The sequence below is a fragment of the Scyliorhinus canicula genome, chromosome 9, assembly GCF_902713615.1.
Source record: "Scyliorhinus canicula chromosome 9, sScyCan1.1, whole genome shotgun sequence".
NCBI lineage: Eukaryota > Metazoa > Chordata > Chondrichthyes > Carcharhiniformes > Scyliorhinidae > Scyliorhinus > Scyliorhinus canicula.
Window position 1 is genome coordinate 187208060 of NC_052154.1, and position 21173 is coordinate 187229232.

Consider the following 21173-nt stretch of genomic DNA (forward strand, 5'->3'; position numbering starts at 1 on the left):
TGGCTGGCCGCCCATCTTACTCCGGAAGCATGCGCGGGTGAACAAGTCCAACCCGTTGGTTGAGCGAGTCCAGTTACACCACGCCAACCCGCAGTATGCGTACGTGGAGTATCCCGACGGTCGGCAGGGTACGGTCTCGCTTCGGGACCTGGCACCCGCCGGCGTGCGGCCTTCTCCCCCTACATCAACACCTCCCCCCCAACCCCAATTCCACCCAGCACCCCCCGCGCCCCCACGACGCAGGGCACATGCCCCCTCTTCCTCGATTACAGCGTCTCCACCACCGGCCCGGGGTACGGAGACACATCTACGACCGACACTCCCGGAGGCAAGGACGACCATCGGCCCGACGTCAGCGGCTCCACTGCAACGGTCCTCCAGAACACCACGGGCACCTGACAGGCTGATCGTCTCCATCTGATGCGGCCATGAGACTTTTTTGGACATTTTGTGTTATTCTGTTGTTAGTAGTAGTATTGTTTTGCCACGAGCCAGTGGGCAGCCTACCTTTATCGATTTTCGCTGCTCATACCACCAGTCCTCGGACCCCCCCTCTCTCTCTCCCACTTACCCCCCCCCCCTTCTTTCTCCACAAGGGGTGAACGTGGTGGGATGGATATGAGCACTGCCATTGGTGCAGAGCACTGGCTTCCCAATGGCTCTGGCTGGTCATGTGCCTCTCGTCCGATTGGTTGGGACTAGTCATGTGACTGCTCTCCAATTGGTCGAGAGGCAAGTAGGCCCCGCCTCCGAGGCGGGGTATAAGTACCCAGAGTTCCCGGCGGTCGGCCTTTCTCTGTAGTCGACCACCGGGCTAACAACTAGCTGATTAAAGCCACAGTTCGGATCCTAATTGTGTCTTGAGTCCAATTGATGGTACATCAAGGTCATGTCTCACAAATCTGTTAAGAGTTCTTTGAGGTAACAAGGAAGTTAGACAAAGGAGAACAGTGGACATGATTCTTTATATTTCCAGAAGGCATTTGACAAGGTGCCGCATAGGAGACTGTTGAATAAGTTAAGAGCCCATGGTGTTAAGGGTAAGATCCTGGCACGGATAGAGGATTGGCTGACTGGCAGAAGGCAGAGAGCGGGGATAAAGGGGTCTTTTTCAGGACGGCAGCGAGTGACTAGTGGTGTACCTCAGGGCTCGGTGCTGGGACAAAATATATGGAGAGGGACAGGTAGTATTGAGGAAGTAGGGGGGCTGCAGAAGAACTTGGACAGGCTATGAGAGTGGGCAAAGAAGTGGTAGATGGAATACAATGTGGAAACTTTGAGGTTATGCACTTTGGAAGGAGGAATGGAGGCATAGACTATTTTCGAAATGGGGAAGTGCTTAGGAAATCAGAAGCACAATGGGGCTTGGGAGTCCTGGTTCAAGATTCTCGTAAGGTGCAGGTTCAGTCGGCAGTTAGGAAGGCAAATGCAATGTTAGCATTCAAGTTGAGAGGGCTGGAATACAAGAGCAGGGATGTACTTCTGAGGCTGTATAAGGCTCTGATCAGACCATATTTGGAGTATTGTGAGCAGGTCTGGGCCCTATATCGAAGAAAAGATGTGCTGGCCTTGGAAAGGGTCCAGAGGAGGTTCACAAGAATGATCCCTGGAATGAACAACTTGTCGCATGAGGAACGGTTAAGGATTCTGGGTCTGTACTCGTTGGAGTTTAGAAGGATGAGGGGGGATCTTATTGAAACTTACAGGACACTGCGAGGTCTGGATAGAGTGGGCGTGGAGAGGATGTTTCCACTTATAGGAAAAACTAGAACCAGAGGCCACAATCTCAGACTGAAGGGACGACCCTTTAAAACAGAGATGAGGAGGAATTTCTTCAGCCAGAGGGTGGTGAATTTGTGGAACTCTTTGCTGCAGAAGGCTGTGGAGGCCAATTCACTGAGTGTCTTTAAGACAGAGATAGATAGGTTCTTGATTAATAAGGGGATCAGGGGTTTTGGGGAGCAGGCAGGAGAATGGGGATGAGAAAATAAGACAGAGATAGATAGGTTATTTTTTTAAAATAAATTTAGAGTACCCAATTCATTTTTTCCAATTAAGGGGCAATTTAGGGTGGCCAATCCACCTAGCCTGCACATCTTTAGGTTGTGGGGACGAAACCCATGCAAACACGAGGAGACTGTACAAACTCCACACGGACAGTGATCCAAGGCTGGGATCGAACCTGGGACCTTGGTGCCGTGAAGCTGTAGTGCTAATCACTGTGCCACCGTGCTGCTGATAGATAGATTCTTGATTAATAAGGGCATCAAGGGTTATATGGATAAAGAACTGGCTGGGCAACAGGAGACAGAGAGTAGTGGTGGAAGGGCGTGTCTCAAAATGGAGAAGGGTGACTAGTGGTGTTCCACAGGGATCCGTGCTCGGACCACTATTGTTTGTGATCTACATAAATGATCTGGAAGAAGGTATAGGTGGTCTGATTAGCAAGTTTGCAGATGATACTAAGATTGGTGGAGTTGCAGATAGCGAGGAGGACTGTCAGAGAATACAGCAAAATATAGATAGATTGGAGAGTTGGGCAGAGAAATGGCAGATGGAGTTCAATCCAGGCAAATGCGAGGTGATGCATTTTGGAAGATCTAATTCAAGAGTGGACTATATTGTCAATGGAAGAGTCCTGGGGAAAATTGATGTACAGAGAGATCTGGGAGTTCAGGTCCATTGTACCCTGAAGGTGGCAACGCAGGTTGATAGATTGGTCAAGAAGGCATACAGCATGCTTGCCTTCATTGGACAGGTCATGTTACAGTTGTATAGGACTTTGGTTAAGCCACATTTGGAATACTGCATGCAGTTCTGGTCGCCACATTACCACAAGGATGTGGATGCTTTAGAGAGGGTGCAGAGGAGGTTCACCAGGATGTTGCCTGGTATGGAGGGTGCTAGCTATGAAGAAAGGTTGAGTAGATTAGGATTGTTTTCGTTGGAAAGACGGAGGTTGAGGGGGGACCTGATTGAGGTCTACAAAATTATGAGAGGTATGGATAGCAACAAGCTTTTCCCAAGAGTGGGGGTGTCAGTTATAAGGGGTCACGATTTCAAGGTGAGAGGGGGAAGGTTTAAGGGAGATGTGCGTGGAGGGTGGTGGGTGCCTGGCACGCTTTGCCAGCGGAGGTGGTAGAGGCGGGCACGATAGCATCATTTAAGATGCATCTGGACAGATATATGAATGGGCGGGGAACAGAGGGAAGGTAGACCTTGAAAAATAGGGGACAGGTTTAGATAAAGGATCTGGATCAGCGCAGGCTGGGAGGGCTGAAGGGCCTGTTCCTGTGCTGTAATTTTCTTTGTTCTTTGTTCTTCTTTGTTTGGGGGGAAGGCAGGAGAGTGGGGATGTGAAAAGTATCAGCCATGGCAGAACAGACCTGATGGGCTGAGTAGCTTAATTCTGCTCCTATGTCTTCGGGTCTTACACTCTGCCATGTGGGGAAACATCCTCTTCGCATTTACTCCGTCAATACATTCTATGATTCGTTGTCGTCACTATCTATTATCAATTTGTTTCTCCCCAGTGCCCTGGCCAATATTTGTCCCTCAATCAACATCACAAAAAAGGAAATGGTTATTATCGCATTGATGTTTGTAGGAATCTTCTGTGTGTATAATGGCCGCTTCATCTGCTCCATTACAACAATTACTACGGTTCAAAAGGGCTTTTTCAGTGATTGTAAAGTGCTTCGAGGTGCCCAGTTATCAGAGAGTATAAATACAAGCCTTTCTTTTTTTTCTATTTGGGAGTTCAAAGATAAAAATGAGCCTTGAAATCACCGCACGCTGTGAGCAAAGGATTCATTTTAATATCATGCAAAGATCATGTGGTTGCTTGGACTCCTTTCAATGCACTCTCTGTCACTACTGCATTATGACATTCAGGATGAATCACGAACAATTGTGGCCAAACCACTCTAAATTTAGTGAACCGTAATCCATGATTGACTACAGGGAAATAATACAGTAGATAGATGTCAACTTCCATTAGATTTGCGCAGAGTATCCCTGGCGAAGCAACTTTAGTGTTCATCGATTTGTGTGCCTGGTGCACAGGAATCATTCTGCTCTCACTTTCAATTTGCCCACCCAAAAGTGACAGGAAGTTAAAAGTGACAGGTAAAAGTTTCACTTCAAGTATTTTCCTTTTAAATACATTTCAGCTGGATAATTCTTGCAATAAAATCAACACAAAGTACGATAATTACTTTATGTCGTATCTCTGCAGAGTCAGAATCATTTGGCTCTGACTGATTCAGGTCCAGGTAGACTTGGCAGAAAGATCACACAGGCAGGCTAATTAAAACTGGCGGAGTGCTCAGCCCTTCTGAGCAAGCCAGCAATTCGGCATGCCCGCTATTATCAGTCTGACACCGACTTCCCGCTGAAAGCCCCTCCGTCTCAGTCCCAATGGAAAGCTCTTTGACCTGAAACGTCAACTCTGTCTCTCCCTCCAGAAATGGTGACCTGACCTGCTGAGCATTCTCTGCACTGCCCTTTAGATTCTCAGCATTGTCAGGATTTTGCTTTCACTTGTCCTCTGCTCTTGCATTGACGCTGGTGTTCTGACCCGCAGCTGACGAATGCGAGCGGGTTGGATTTGAAAAGACAAGGTGCGGGGGGGGGGGGGGGGGGGGGGGGGTGCATGATTGCAAATCGTTGAGTGCAACGGCCGACGCCACTTGCATTTTAACGCTGTGATTGCAATACTGGCAGAAATAAATTAACTCAGGGTCCAGCTGAATTCTAAGCTATTGTCATGGATTTTTACATATGCTCATTCACACTCAATGGGCTAGAAAATCATTGGTGCCTAGTATTGGGGATGAAGACAGTGCAAGGCTCCTTCCTGCTAATTTCTTTATTTCCATTTTCTTTATTTGTGCTGTTATTATTTTGATCCGTGAATGCCTAATTCACATGTATCCTTAAATCGAGCAGGGGACGGGAGGAATTCAAAAATTCATTGTGCTAGCTTTGTACAGCAGAACTCAGGCTTTCTGGCACCCCAGAGATCGGTGGGACTTGGTTTGACTGGTTGGCTGGTGGCCAATGAATTGGCCAAAAGGCCGTATTCTGCCCGGCAACAGGCGATGATTTAATCCAGCCCTTGTGGGATGTTTTTTAAAAATAAATTTAGAGTACCCAATTAATTTTTTCCAATTAAGGGGCAATTTAGTGTGGCTAATCGACCTACCCTGCACATCTTTGGGTTGTGGGGGCGTATCCCACGCAAACACGGGGAGAATGTGCAAACTCCACACAGACAGTGACCCAGAGCCGGGATCGAACCTGGGACCTTGGCGCTGTGAGGCAGCAGGGCTAACCCACTGCACCACCGTGCTGCCCTCGGGATGATTTTTAAGAGAACCAAGGAAAGGCACTTGAAGTCCTGGCTGTTCAGAGGAAAGGACCTGCTCTCTTCTCTTTCTCTTTACAGAAAAACTGCTGTATTTATGAAACTGCGGAGACCTGAATGAATCTACATTAAAAACCATTACAGGTTGGGACACAGAATAGAACTGAAAACCTAGATTTAAGTAAAAGATAAACTAAAAGTACTAGAAACCACCATCTGAATCAAAGGCTCTTAACATTTTGCTTTCATTGTTATTTTTACCCCCCTTTCTCCCGTCTTTGTTTGTACTGTGTGTGTGTGTACAGAGGGAGGGACGGTTTAAATGGGTGGGGTTAGGAATTGGATAACAGTTAATCTGTTGGATTGCTGCATATTGAATTATAGTTATTATTAGTAATAAACTTAATTGTATTTAAACTGACAAACCTGACGACTGTAGTTATTGGGAAGCTAAGGGCCAAAAGATTTCAGGCGTTTTCCTCAGAAATATTTATTAATTTCAATTGTGTTGCGGCGCCTGGTCAGGTGGGGCTGGGATTAACCGCACACTAACTCAGGGGATTTGAATAGCAGTAATGTGGCTTCAATACGAATCAGCTCCTCCATCGTTAAAGATGGGGGAGATATTTATGGAGCCTCCTCCTCGTGTGAGTGGTTTAATTGTCCATCACCATTCACGACTGGATGTGGCAGAACAGCAGAGCTTAGATCTGATCCGTTGGTTCCGGGATCTCTTAGCTCTGTCTGTCAGCGGCTGCTTATGTTGCTTGGCACACAGGTAATCTTATGTTGGAGATTTACCAGGTTGGCACCTCACTTTTCGGTATCCCTTGTGCTGCTCCTGGCATGCACTCCTGCACTCTTCAATGAACAATGTTGGTAATGGTGGATCGGGGGATATGCCGGGCCATGGGGTTAGTGATTGTGGCTGAGTACAATTCTGCTGTTGCTGATGGCTCACAGTGCCTGATGGGATGCCCAATCTTGAGCTGCTAGGTCTGTTCTGAATCTATCCCATTTAGCAAGATAGTCGTGCCACACAACACGATGGAGGGTACCCTCAGTGTGAAGATGGGAATTTGTCTCCACAAAGACTGTGGTGGTCACTCCTACCGACACTGACATGGGCAGATGGATCTGCGGCAGGTAGGGAGGTGAGGGTGAGGTCGAGAATGTTGGTTCCCTCACCTCCTGCCACAGACCCAGTCACGCAGCTTAAGTGCTTTAGGACTCAGTCAGCTCGTCAGTAGTGGCACGACTGAGCCACTCTTAATGGTGGGCATTGAAGTCCCGATCCAGAGTACATTCTGTCCCCTTGCCACCCTCAGTGCTTCCTCCAAGTGGTGTTCAACATGGCGGAGTACTGATTCATCAGATGAGGGTGAACCGTACGTGGTTATTAGCATAAGGTTTCCTTGCCCATGTTGGGCCTGAAGCTATGCGATTTCATGGGGTGCAGAGTCGATGTTGAGGACTCCCAGAGCAACTCTTTCTGTATACCACTCTGCTGCCAGAGTCTGTCCTGCCAGTCAGACAGGGCATACTCAGGAATGGTGATGGTGCTGTCTGGGACATTATCGGTAAGGTATGATTCCATGCGGCTGTGTCAGGCTCTTCCTTGACTAGTCTGTGAGTAAGTTCCCCAATTTTTTGGCACAAACCACCAGATATTAGCAAGGAGGACTTTTCAGGGTCGACAGGGCTGGGCTTGCCGTTGTCCTTCCCAGTGCCTAGTTTGATAGCGGGTGGTCCGTCCGGTTTCTTTCCTTTTTATAGGGGCAGCATGATAGCACACTGGTTGGCACAGTTGTTTCACAGCCCCAGGGTCCCAGGTTCGAATTCCTGGCTTGGGTCACCGTCTGTGCGGAGTCTGCACGTTCTCCCACCGGGCATTGGTGATGTATTGTAACAAAGGCCATTTTAAAAATGTATTCACTTCGTGGGATGTGGGAATCACTGGCAAACCCAGTATTTGTTTCCCATCCTCAAATCCTTCAAGAAGATGGTGGTTTGTCACCTGCGTGCATTTCCTCCGGGTGCTCCGGTTTCCTCCCACAGTCCAAAGATGTGCAGGTTAGGTGGATTGGCCATGCTAAATTTCCCTTAGTGTCCAAAACAGGTTAGGTGGGTTATGGGGATAGGGTGGGTGCGGTTGGGGATAGGGTGGAGGTGTTGGCTTGGGTAGGGTGCTCTTTCCAAGGGCCAGTACAGACTCGGTGGAATTTAATGATTCTATAGTCTTGTAGCGATTGGATTGCTAGACTATTTAAGAATCAACCAAATTGCTGTATGTCTGGAGTCACATGTAGGCCAGACCAGGTAAGGATGGCAGATTTCCTTCCCTAAAGGACATTAGTGAACCAGCTGAGTTTTTTACGACAGTAGTTTCATGGTCATCATTTGACTTTTGAGTCCAGATATTTACTGGGTTCAGTTTCCACTACCTGCCATGGTGGGATACGAAACTGGGTCCCCAGAATATTACCTCGGGCTGGATCACCAGTCCAACGACCATACCAATACGCTTCTGCCTCCCCAGATGTCGGGCATGGTGGAATTGGGGAGGGAAGCACTTTTGTTCCTTTTGGATCCAAAATAACAAATTAAAAACAAAACCTATTATAAACAGGCCTGAATCCTACTCCATCTAGTATTGGAATCCAATTTTACAGAGGGAACATAAGTGCATAAGTGAGGGTCCTCTGTAACAAAGACTAACACCTGTGCTAGGAGGCCACTAGGGCAACCTGGCCAAATATTCTTCTTTCAGTTATCCTTAAGGCACACAACATTAATCCTATTGTGTTCCCTGTAAAATGGGCATAATGAGGTTATTCCTGGTTATTGTTTAACCAAAGGCAAGATTTAATACACACACGTTCTGACAGATACACAAAATGTACGGGGATCAAGAAATAACCAACAAACTGCAACACCAAATAATATGGAACATCTTCTGCAATTGCAGAGACCTTGAGAAAAACAGACCCCTATCTAGAGTACCATCAGCTTCCTCCTGGACCTTGGCGCGAAGGTGGATTTAATGGCAGACAAAACTGACTGAACCCTGGTCCTCATCTACCACCAACCCAAATCACATCATGCAAATAGCTTTAAGAGCAAACAGGTTGAAATAATAAATGCAACATCAGAGCAGAACTGAACTAACCTCTAGCGACATGGCCTGTTGGTCTTTGTAGACCTTTCCCAATGAGCTTCGCAGGAATCCTGAGCCTTTTTACTGAGGCACAGTTCAACTTTCTGGACCAGATGATATTTGCACCATGCAAGGGCATCCTACAGGGCAAAAGCACTTAAACCCTAATCGGTCTTCCCCTTTTCTAAAACACACCACTAACAGGTCTGTCAGGTAAAGGTGGAGTCACATGTAGAACCTGTGATATTATTGAACAACATCAAAGCAAACACACTATTGTTATGCTCTTGATGTAACATAAGCTGCTTCCTTGATGTGCACTCTGACAATGGAAGTTTCAGACTTGGAGATAGCTTTAACATGTTTATTAAACTGTTAACAATTCTCCTACTTGAATTCAACTCTCCTGTTAATCCTGCTATAGCTACTCAGACTGACGAACCAGTCGGCTACAATCCACGTGGTGGGTGTGATGTGTTTCAAATCAACCCTGTGTGCACACTGAGTGTCCCCACTGGAAAGAGGAAGATCATGTGTGCTATGTCCTTTTATATGGGTTGGTGTAATGCCCCCCTGTGGTAGTGTCACCTCTGTGTGTACCGTGAATGCCCATTGGTTGTGTCCTATCTTACTGACCTATTGGTTGAATCTCAATGTGTCATGTCTCTGGTGCTCCCTCTAGTGTCTATCTCGTCTACGTGTATTTACATTAACCCCTATGTATTTACAGTGATGCATATCACCACACACACGGAATTCCTCCCCCGATAACCAAGGCAGCCAACAAGAGCAACGATGAAGACCAATGATGCCAGCCCCAAGACTAAGACAGCTCGAAGCATCTGCAACTTAGAGCGGCAGAAGGAGGAAATGGCTGTGATTCAATGTCTCCACTCTTCACTGGCTGTGCATGTCGCCGGCTAAGCCAGTAATTATTGCCTATCCCTAACTACCCGACGGAAGATGGTACTGATCCACCTTCTTGAATCATTGCGGTCCATTTGATGTAGGTACAGCCACATTGCTGTTAGGTATACAAAGGTATACACAAAATATACAAAACACAAAGCATACTAATGAACTATTCAGCTCCCATTGGACAGAGGTGAAGCATTGTAACAAAGGCCATTTTTAAAAATGTATTCACTTCATGGGATGTGGGAATCATTGGCAAACCCAGTATTTATTTTCCATCCTCAAATCCTTCAAGAAGGTGGTGGTGTGCCACCTGCTAAAACAATTGCAGCCTGTGTGGTGTGGGCACCCCCACAATATTTTTAGGGAGGGAGTTCCAGGATCTTGACCCAATGATGGTGAAGGAAGGGGTTGTGAAGTTCCAGATCATGATGGTGTGCGTGTGTGTGTGTGTAGGGGATCGTCCATGGTGAAGTTGTTCCCATGTGTCTGCCACACTTGTCCTTCAAGGTGGCAGAGATTGCATGTTTTTTGGGGGCTAACAAGCAGCGAGCAAAAGCTGGAAAGGAGCGGGCATGTCACCCCTAGTCATTGAGGGGGCACTGTGGCACAGTGGTTAGCACTGCTGCCTCACAGTTCCAGGCTCCCCGACTGTGGTAGTCACCACTGTTGTACTGTGCATACTGCATACGAGGGTATTACAGTAAGGCCCCTGTACTACAGGTACGGGGGTAGATCCCTGCCTGCTGGCTCCGCCCAGTAGGTGGAGTATAAATGTGTGGGCTCTCCGAGCTGCAGCCATTTCGGCAGCAGCTGCGGGAGGCTCCACATCAAAATAACCCCGGGGGACCCAAGTGCATCAATTTATTACGCAGAGATTTTAAAACGATGGATCTCCGCATCAAGCCTGTTCACCTGCAGCTGCACCCTCAAGCAGACAACGCCAAGTCGGCCTTCGCACATTGGCTAGCTTGCTTTGAGGCCTACATCGGATCTACGACCGAACCACCCTCAAGGGTCACAGAAGCTCCAGGTCCTTCACATGCGGCTGAGCTCAGACATCTTCCCCCTCATCCAGGACGCGCCTACCTACGCTGAGGCCATGGCGCTACTGAAGGAGAACTACAGTCAGCAGACCAACAAAATCTACGCCAGGCACCTCCTGTCCACGCGGCATCAGCTCTCCGGTGAGTCTGTGGAAGATTTCTGGCGTGCCCTGCAACTCCGAGTGAGAGACTGCGATTGCCAGACATTCGGACCTGCTACTTAGAGACGTGTTTGTTACAGTCATTGGGTCAGTCTACATCCGCCAGCGACTCTTAGAAGGGGCTACCCTCGACCTCGCGGCGACCAAGAAACTAGCGCTCTCCCTCACAGTCGCCTCACACAATATACAGGGGTATGCCCTCAACCGCACGGCCCACCCCTCCTGGACATCGTGGACCCTGCCAGCGAACACTCCACCTTGCACCCCACCAGCGACCTGCCCCAGCCAACCGCAGGCCTGCGCCGCGTGGCAGCCAAACAACCCCGGGGGAACCAAGTGCATCACCGGCTCAATTCCGGCCTCGGGCGACTGTGCGGAGTTTGCACTTCCTTCCCGTGTCTGCGTTGGTTTCCTCCGGGTGCTCCGGTTCCCTTCCGCAGTCCAAAGGGGCAGCAGGGTAGCATGGTGGTTAGCATAAATGCTTCACAGCTCCAGGGTCCCAGGTTCGATTCCCGGCTGGGTCACTGTCTGTGTGGAGTCTGCACGTCCTCCCCCTGTGTGCGTGGGTTTCCTCCAGGTGCTCCGGTTTCCTCCCACAGTCCAAAGATGTGCGGGTTAGGTGGATTGGCCATGCTAAATTGCCCGTAGTGTCCTAATTAAAGTAAGGTTAAGGGGGGGGTTGTTGGGTTACGGGTATAGGGTGGATACGTGGGTTTGAGTAGGGTGATCATGGCTCGGCACAACATTGAGGGCCGAAGGGCCTGTTCTGTGCTGTACTGTTCTATGTTCTATGTGCAGTTTAGATGGATTGGGCATGCTAAATTGCCCTTAATGTCCAAAAAGCTGGGTGGGGTTGCTGGGGTACGGGGATAGGGAGGAGGTGTGGGCTTAAATGGGATGCTCTGTCCAAGGGCCGGTGAAGACCCGATGGGCTGAATGGCCTCCTCTGCACTGTAAATTCCATGATTCTATATCACGCCTCAGCTCAAATCTCCAAGTATGGGCCAGCACTACCACAGATGAAGATACAGTAACCCAAAACCATTTCCATCCTTTTCCCGTCATTGCACTTGGGGTTGACAACACAACAGGTTTGATTATTAATGAGGAAGCACTAATCAGAGAAACGTATTAAACCCAAGGACCTTTGTCTGAGTAATCACCGTGACTTTACATAACACACGTCTCCAATAATCTTTTTAAACTGTTCTGTCATTCTTTAAGCAGTGAATCCATGCCTCAAATCCTCCCTAATCCTAAATGGACACATTTCCCTGTGAGATGCATCAGCAAATACTGGCATAAGGCAGCGACATGGACGGATGGGCATTTGGGAGACCATCTGGTTGCTTGACAAACAGACGGAAGTTTATTCCCCCGCACCCCGCCCCGAGATGAAAAATCAAACATTTTAGTCAGTGTTTCAGGGGAGGGAAGAGAAGTTTATTTATGGAGCAGCTGGAGAGAGACAACATTTCAGGCCCATGAGCACCAGAACAGGTCATGGAAGAGCAGACTAGGATCCAGAATCAAAGCAATAACTACCCACTCAGGCTGTGAACGCAATCCCTCCGCAACAGTTAGTTGATGTGACAGCAGGCGGGACTGTAGTGTGCCTCATGTAATATATAACACAGTCCAAATGAATCCCAAAACAGCTGACATCAAAATATTCTATCTCAATGAGAATGGGATAAACCATCCACGCATATGGAAAATATTTGTAATCAGTCAAAACAAAAGAGCATAAATGCCATAGTAACACAGAAGCCTGATGCCATCACATCCCAGGGAGACATGGAACGCTCACGGGAGGAGGGTTTTATGGATATCCGGCAAAACTTCTGCCTCATGAGAAATGGATTCAACTTCAACACAAACCCGCAGAAGGGATGCGATCTGCTGGCCATACCGCGCAGAGCGAGAGAACAAGCAGGCCGGTTAGATAGCGGGAGAGGCCGGAATCAGGGACCACAGTGAGCAGCAAAGGGTTTCCAATCTAACCAGCCCAATTCAGCCCAATCTCCATCCCATTGACGGGAAGGATTGGCCTCCCGAGATCTAACCGCCTCCCCAGCGGGCGGTCACGCGGGTTCCGTTTTGTACACCTATTTAAAAAGGCGAAGGTAGCAGGATGGCTGCTGTGGGGATTCAGCCCCCGTGCTGGGGTGGGGAGACCCCGGTGGGGGAACGGGCTCGGTCGGGGGCTGGAACACCATCGTTGGAGGGGTGGGGGGGGGGGGCAGGGGGCGGTGCCCCTGGACTGGGAGGGGAAGGGTACTGTGCCCACTGGTCTGGCATGCCACCCACTGGATCATGTATACGCATAAAAGGGGGAAGTTCCAACTGCTGCCTGTCTGTCCCACCAAAGACCCCCAGGACAGAGCCCTGTCCGTGGCAATATGGTGATGGTCACTTTTACCGCCACTGACCATGACGGCCCCTCGTAATGGAGGATCGGCCATTCTAGCCATGCGAGTTTTACAGCTCTCAAGTGGATCTCCACGTGTACACGCGCCACGTCTCAGGCAGTTGTGGCTGCCGAGCATCCCGATCATAGAATCAGCGGCACAGCGTTGGCAGAGACTCGAGGAGGCAGTCCATGTGCAGGGGCCCGTCCTTCACGCCAAGGACCCGGTCGCCCATCAGGCCGGAGAGGGATCCAGAGGGGGAGGCCTACGACGGCCCAAGGTGCACAGGTATCCCTGGTCTTTCAAACAGATGTCAGACATCATGTGCCACAGGTAACTCCGCCTCAAGAAGGCGAAGGTACGGCACCTGTGCCATGTCCTTGTGGACTCCTGCTCCTGGTGCCCGTCAGCGCCACTGATGTCCTGAACCTCTACGCTATGGGAGATCATTCCAGGGCTCGAGTGGGGTCTTGTGCGGCATATCCCAAAAAACAGTCCATAAGTGCATCCGGGAAGTCACGGATGGCCTGTTTGCCCAGGCAGCCGACTACATAAACTTTGATCTGGACCAAGCACAACACAATGCCCGGGCAGTAGGGTTCTCTCCATCACCGGGATGCCCCACGTCCAGCGGGTAATAGATGATGCAACCTCACAACAGAGCTCACAGCTGAGTATGGGACGCCAGGTTAAAGTCCAACAGGTCTGTTTTGAATCACTAGCTTTCGGAGCACTGCTCCTTCCTCAGGTGAACGGCGGCATCTCCACATCCTGAGTATGGGAGTTCAATATGAAAAGCATGAACCATTACTCTGAGCTCATGGAGATATTTGTGATCTTTCATATTATTGACATCACTAATAATAGTATTTATGAAATGAACTGCGATGCTCATGCAAGAAGCAGCATTGCAGCATATTCAGCCATTCAGAATGTTGTTTCATCTTCAATGGAGCAATATGCAATTTTCTAAATTGAGAAACCTACATTCTTATAGACTTCTAAATCTCTCTTTTCAGGGTTTTGTAAATTTCTATTGGCTTGAAAACAATTGAGAAATATCACGTTCTTTCACAAAGTGGGCCCCAAACTAAGAACACAACAGGCTGCAATGTCCTGACTCCCCAGCCCTGATTTGGGGAGACACCCCGAAGATTCGCAGGGGGGGGGGTTCCTATTGGAAATTTCCAGGTAAGGGTTTGCACGGAAATTGCCCAGAAGTACAAACATCCTCTGGGCCATTCCCCAACACTGGGAACCATCCTAAAATATGATTTAAATCATGGAATTCGAATGGTTCAGGCTGTGTTACACAAATAGTTACTCAGTAAGTTAGAAGATTAAAACCTCTTTAAATTTCTTGGTCAGTAGTGTAAAGACTAAGGCCGAATTATCACCCCTGCCCCGCCCTCCTAAGTGAAACATCCACACCCCCGACTCTCCAGGGACACCTCCTCACACCCCCACTCCCCGACAAACCAACCTCCCGTGGCAATGCCCACCCCGACCCCTGATGGGATTCCCCTCACCCACATGCGACTCCCCAAACCCCTCCCAATCCACAGCAGGCCCGGCTCTCATCCCTGGCGCGACTGGGCCCCCCCCTCCAGCGTGAGACCGGGCCCAGCCCCTGACCTGACTCCCTCCAACCAACTACCACCCCCTCGACCCAGTCTAACCGCAACCCACCAATCTAGTGACCCAATTGGACCTCTCACACCAGACCCAACATACCCACTCGATATCTGATCCCCCCCATCTCCCAATGTCCAACATCTGACCCCGCCCAACCCCATTGTTCAACCACCTCCACCTGCCTGATGTCTTTCCTGAGGACACCTTCATGATATCAGATCCCCACCTGCCTTTGATGTCCGTCTCCAACCCAACAAAGTCTGGCCCCTTCCATCCACCCATCCTGATGTCCAAAGCCCCACTGTTGAATTACCTCCCCAACCCTTGATGTCCAAATTATCCGCTCCCCCAGCATCCAACCCACATGATTCCGACTCCTCCCACCCTCGCCCAAAGTCAGACAAACCCCATCACCTCTAATGCTCGACCCTCATCCCCTGACGACCCCACCCACAACCCACCGATGTTTGACAGCCCCCACCCCCTCGATGCCCGATATCTCCCCACCTTCGGGATGCCCCATGCCCCCATCACCCCAATGCCCGAACTCCCCGACACCACCAGGCCTGGATACCACACCCATTCCCCAATGGGCGATGCCTCACCACCCACTCTCCCAATGTCTGAGCACCCCATTCACCCCCCCACCACCACCTCATGCCTGTTCCCCACCACCCACTCCCCCGCAATGTCAAACCCAACCAGTCCCACCCACAATGTTTGACCCCTCCCATTCTCCAAATCCTATCCACTTACCTTCCATACTTAATTCCTTCCTGGCCTGTCAATTTCAATTTGACCGAGGACCAATGCCCGGCCAGGTGGTAGAAGTTTCAGTAGGGGAGCATATCGGGAACAGTGACCACAATTCAGTAAGTTTTAAAGTGCTGGTGGACAAGGATAAGAGTGGTCCTAGGGTGAATTTGCTAAATTGGGGGAATGCTAATTATAACAATATTAGGCGGGAACTGAAGAACCTAGATTGGGGGCGGATGTTTGAGGGTAAATCAACATCTGACATGTGGGAGGCTTTCAAATGTCAGTTGAAAGGGATTCAGGACCGGCATGTTCCTGTGCGGAAGAAGGGTAAATATGGCAAATTTCAGGAACCTTGGATAACGAGACATATTGTAGGCCTCGCCATAAATAAAGGCATTTGTCAGGGCTAGAAGGCTGGGAACAGACGAAGCCTGTGTGGAATATAAGGAAAGTAGGAAGGAACTTAAGCAAGGAGTCAGGAGGGCTATAAGGGGTCACAAAAAGTCATTGGCAAATAGGGTTGAGGAAAATCCCAAGGTTTTCTACACGTACATAAAAAGCAAGAGGGTAGCCAGGGAAAGGGTTGGCCTACTGAAGGATAGGCAAGGGAATCTATGTGTGGAGCCAGAGGAAATGGGTGAGGTACTAAATTAATACTTTGCAGCAGTATTCACCAAAGAGAAGGAATTGGTGGATGTTGAGTCTGAAGAAGGTTGTATAGATAGCCCGGGTCACATTGAGATCCAAAAAGACGAGGTGTTGGGCGTCTTGAAAAATATTTAGGTAGATAAGTCCCCTGGGCCTGATGGGATCTACCCAAGAATACTGAAGGAGGCTAGAGAGGAAATTGCTGAGGCCTTGACAGAAATCTTTGGATCCTCACTGTCTTCAGGTGATGTCCCGGCGGACTGCAGAATAGCCAATGTTGTTCCTTTGCATAAGAAGTGTAGTAAGGATAATCCAAGGAACTACAGGCCGGTGAGCCTCATGTCAGTTGTAGGGAAATTACTGGAGAGAATCCTTCGAGACAGGATCTATTCCCATTTGGAAGCAAATGGACGTATTAGTGAGAGGCAGCATGGTTTTGTGAAGGGGAGGTCATGTCTCACTAACTTGATAGAGTTTTTCGAAGACGTCACAAAGATGATTGATGCAGGTAGGGCAGTGGATGCTGTCTATATAGACTTCAGTAAGGCCTTTGACAAGGTCCCTCATGGTAGACTGGTACAAAAGGTGAAGTCACACGGGATCAGGGGTGAGCTGGCAAGATGGATACAGAACTGGCTCGGTCATAGAAGGCAGAGAGTAGCAATGGAAGGGTGCTTTTCTGATTGGAGGGCTGTGACTAGTGGTGTTCCGCAGGGATCAGTGCTGGGATCTTCGCTGTTCGTAGTATATATAAATGATTTGGAGGCAAATGTAACTGGTCTGATTAGTAAGTTTGCAGACGATACAAAGGTTGGTGGAATTACGGATAGCGATGAGGACTGTCAGAGGATACAGCAGGATTTAGATCGTTTGGAGACTTGGGCGGAGAGATGGCAGATGGAGTTTAATCCAGACAAATGTGAGGTAATGCATTTTGGAAGGTCTAATGCAGGTAGGGAATGTACAGTGAATGGTAGAACCCTCAAGAGTATTGAAAGTACAGGTCCACAGGTCACTGAAAGGGGCAAGACAGGTGGAGAAGGTAGGTAAGAAGGCATACGGCATGCTTGCCTTCATTGGCCGGGGCACTGAGTATAAAAATTGGCAAGTCATGTTGCAGCTGTATAGAACCTTAGTTAGGCCACACTTGGGGTATAGTGTTCAATTCTGGTTGCCACATTACCAGAAGGATGTGGAGGCTTTAGAGAGGGTGCAGAAGAGATTTACCAGGATGTTGCCTGGTATGGAGGGCATTAGCTATGAGGAACGGTTGAATAAACTTGGTTTGTTCTCACTGGAATGACGGAGGTTGAGGGGCGACCTGATAGAGGTCTATAAAATTATGAGGGGCATAGATAGAGTGTGAATAGTCAGAGGTTTTTCCCCAGGGTAGAGGGGTCAATTACTAGGGGGCATAGGTTTAAGGTGCGAGGGGCAAGGTTTAGAGGAGATGTACGAGGCAAATATTTTACACAGAGGGTAGTGGGTGCCTGGAACTCGCTGCTGGAGGAGGTGGTGGAAGCAGGGATGATAGTGACATTTAAGGGGCATCTTGACAAATACACGAATAGGATGGGAATAGAGGGATACGAACCCAGGAAGTGCAGAAGATTTTAGTTTAGACGGGCAGCATGGTTGGCACAGGCTTGGAGGGCCGAAGGGCCTATTCCTGTGCTGTACTTTTCTTTGTTCTTTGACCAATTCAGAACTCCACCAATTGCCAAGGGACTGGATTGTCCGATCCCACCCCGCCCTCTGTTTCTTGGTGACACACCATTCAAGACTTCCACCGCTTGTCAATGGAACGGCAACAGTGAATCGCAACGGCCGGAGAATCCCGGCTCAGATTAAAGCAGTTGGTGTGATGAGAAAGGAGACGTGTCCTCCTCCACTCCGACTTCACTGGCCTGCAACCCTGGGAATTCCAAGACTGCTGTGCTGCCTGGATTGTGCCTGGGCTGGACAAACCTTGATGTAGAAGAGCGGGAACCGAGTGACAATCCGATACTGATCGTCGCGCCGAGGAAGTTACGGGAAAATCAAAAAGCAAATAACTCAAGTATCTTGTGCCACCACAGCAACAATAACGACCCCTTTATTATTACCTGGGTGAAGAAAACAGAACAATAAAATCTGCTCTTCGGGACTTACCATGAAGAATATTCCTGAGACGGACACGAGGAGCCTACTGAGTTTATCAAGAAATGGCTGGAATGGTTCAGGCTTTCCTGTGATGGGGTTAACGCGTTCCTTTTTGGAATACTTTGCTTCAAACTGCGGACGGAGCTCTTCCTGGTAAAAAGATGTAACAATATAATTTGGGGGGGGGGATTTTTAACAGAGCTACACAATGTGAAAGCTGTTTTTTTCACAAGCTGTAAAGTTTATCTGCAAAATTAAACCGGTTTGAAAAGGTTGCCGTTAACCGGAACAGTTTTTGTAAAAAGGTTCTTCCAAAAAAACGTTATTATTCTTTGAAAAGCGCATCCTGAAGACAACAGTGCCATTGCCTCGTGCGGATCTTTCTCAGTTTAATAGATTCACTCACTCACTCACTCACGGCAGTGCAGGCAAGACCAGCATTTCTTACCCATCCTAAATTGTCCTTGAGCTGCCTTCTTGAACCGCTGCAGAACATGTGGCGTAGGTACATCCACAGTGCCGTTAGGAAGGGAGGCCCTGGATTTTGACCCAGCGACAGTGAAGGAGCGACGATATGTTTCGAAGTCAGCATGGTGGGTGAAGTCCTGAGTTTGGAAGGTATTGGTGCAGAAGCCCTGGCTATTTGCTGCAGTGCATCATGTAGATGGCACACACTGTTGCCACTGTGCGTCGGTGGTGGAAGGTCCGAATGTTTAAGATGAGGTGGTAGTTAAGCTGGTTGCTTTGTCCTGAATGGTGTTTAGCTTTTTGAGACTTGGCTGAGGGCACTCACCAGACCAGAGGCAGGTATTGCATCACACTTCCAAATGGCACCTTGTAGATGGCGGACAGCCTTTGGGGCGTCTTGCCACAGAATTCCCAGCTCCTGACTTTTCCTTGTAGCCACAGTAATCATGTGGCTCATCCAGTTAAGTTTCTAGTCAATGGTGACTCCCAGGATGTTCCTGGTGGACGACTGCTAATACCATGTGATCAATTATACGTTATCACCCACTTAACAAGCTGTTCATGACGATGTGACAGAAACAATGGGTTCCGTCTGCAGAATAGTGAGAACACCTGAGTAAAACTTGCAGTGGGACAATGCTGACAGAGTGTGAACAAACAAAAGCATGCAACTTTCTGGAGGCACATGGATAACATTTATTGCCATTTACCAATCAAACATTTAAGATTTGAAATCACTGGGATTAGAATTGATCGCCCTGGACCTCACTTGCAATTGGTCACAGGCCTCAGCAATATCTTGCCAGCGAGCTGTGGATTGGGCTTCCAGAGATAGTTGGCTTGTTCCACAAGAACAGAATCGGTTCCACCAAGCGGCGGAATCCCCTAGTCGCCACATTCCGGCGCCTGTTCGAGACCACGGAGGGAAAATTCAGAATGTCCAATTCACCTAACAAGCACGTCTTTCGGGACTTGTGGGAGGAAACCGGAGCACCCGGAGGAAACCCACGCAGACACGGGGAGAACGTGCAGACTCCACACAGACAGTGACCCAAGCTGGGAATCGAATCTGGGATCCTGGCGCTGTGAAGCAACAGTGCTAACCACGGTGCTACCATGCCGCCCACAACATGTTTGTTACGGATGTATAGCATGTTATCCTGAGAGCATCCGGCCTGCACCACCCATGCTCAAGGAAGCACAATTTTAACAAGTATGTGGCTCTTTATCCGCAAATACAAAGGGCCCCCTACCTGCTTGGGGCCTGTGCCTTCAATGCCTATACCAAGATGGCAGATGATCTATGTCTAATGTGGGATATAATTAGGTGCTCAGAATATTTTGGTCAGGGTTTGTAAACGGCAGACACAGAAATAAACGGAATTGAAGGTTACAATGATAAATTGGATACGGTAAGGTGTATTTCTCTCTGTGTGCATAGTCAAAGAAAAAGGGTGTACCTCTGCTCCCAGGCTTTTAATGATGGCCGAGTGAAATATATTTTGATTAACACAGGAGGAAATATACTTCTCGGATGATTAAATAAACTATTGAACGTCATGTTTTCTGTATTGCTGTGACAGGAGATAGAATTAGATTGGCATTTATAAAGGGGAGAATGCAAACGATAGTTAGTCCATAGCTGTGCGGAGATTCACAATTTTTCATAGTTTTACCAATGTTGGCGTGGTTATACAGTACTTTCCCTCAGGAGATAAAGTGGGATGATACAGACCAAATAGCACCACTATGTTCAAATGCTGAACAGCTTGATAAACATCCCCGGCCAGATGGTGATGTATAAACCCAGACACAAATCCTTCTCTTGATAGCTCCTCTATTTACAGCTTGCAGCATTATTCATGTCTGCCTCCTACCTACTCAGCAACCCAGTGTCCCGCTTCATAGTCATTTTCACAACAAAACAAATGGTCAATAAACCAACCCACGAATGGGGGTGGCAGCCCCAAGCGGGACACTGTGACCAAAATAAAACAGCAAATTGGCGAGTTACTCATAGCTGATTTCAAGCTGATGTTTTGCGGCCAGGATGTATTTGCACAAAATTCTTTCAAACTAACCTCTTCTTCTTCCCAGTCAATTAAGTCCCAGTCATAAGTGAGAACTGCTCGACGCCTTTTCCAGAACTCCAAAAAGACTGTCGCTGCAATAATACAAAAAGAAAACGGTACATCAGAAAGGCTTGCAGTGCGCGGAGATGATGTCACTGGACGAGCAATCCAGGCACCCTGGAGGATGCTCTGAGGTACAGGATCCAAAGCCAACATCCCTGTTGGTGGAATCAAAATTAATAGAATAAATAGGGCATGATCGGACGGCCTCGTCGCCCCCCGACTCGGTGACGCGAGGAGGCCGCTAAATCTCACAAGGTTTGCAAAGCTCGGAAAGCCTGGCAAAATCTAATGAGATCTCACCGACCTCGCGATCTGAATCTCGCCCAAT

General features: G+C 48.6%; 1 protein-coding gene across 1 annotated transcript in view; it reads right to left on the reverse strand.

Annotated features, from left to right (window-relative positions):
- The window catches only part of ano3 (anoctamin 3), a 313721-nt gene that overhangs the window by 96847 nt on the left and 195701 nt on the right, over positions 1–21173 (reverse strand). Inside the window, exons 15-16 of the mRNA XM_038808322.1 lie at positions 20792–20874; positions 18252–18392 (exon numbers count right to left, since the gene is read on the reverse strand). Of these exons, the coding sequence (XP_038664250.1) occupies positions 18252–18392; positions 20792–20874 (224 nt within the window). The remainder of the gene's footprint in view (positions 1–18251; positions 18393–20791; positions 20875–21173) is intronic.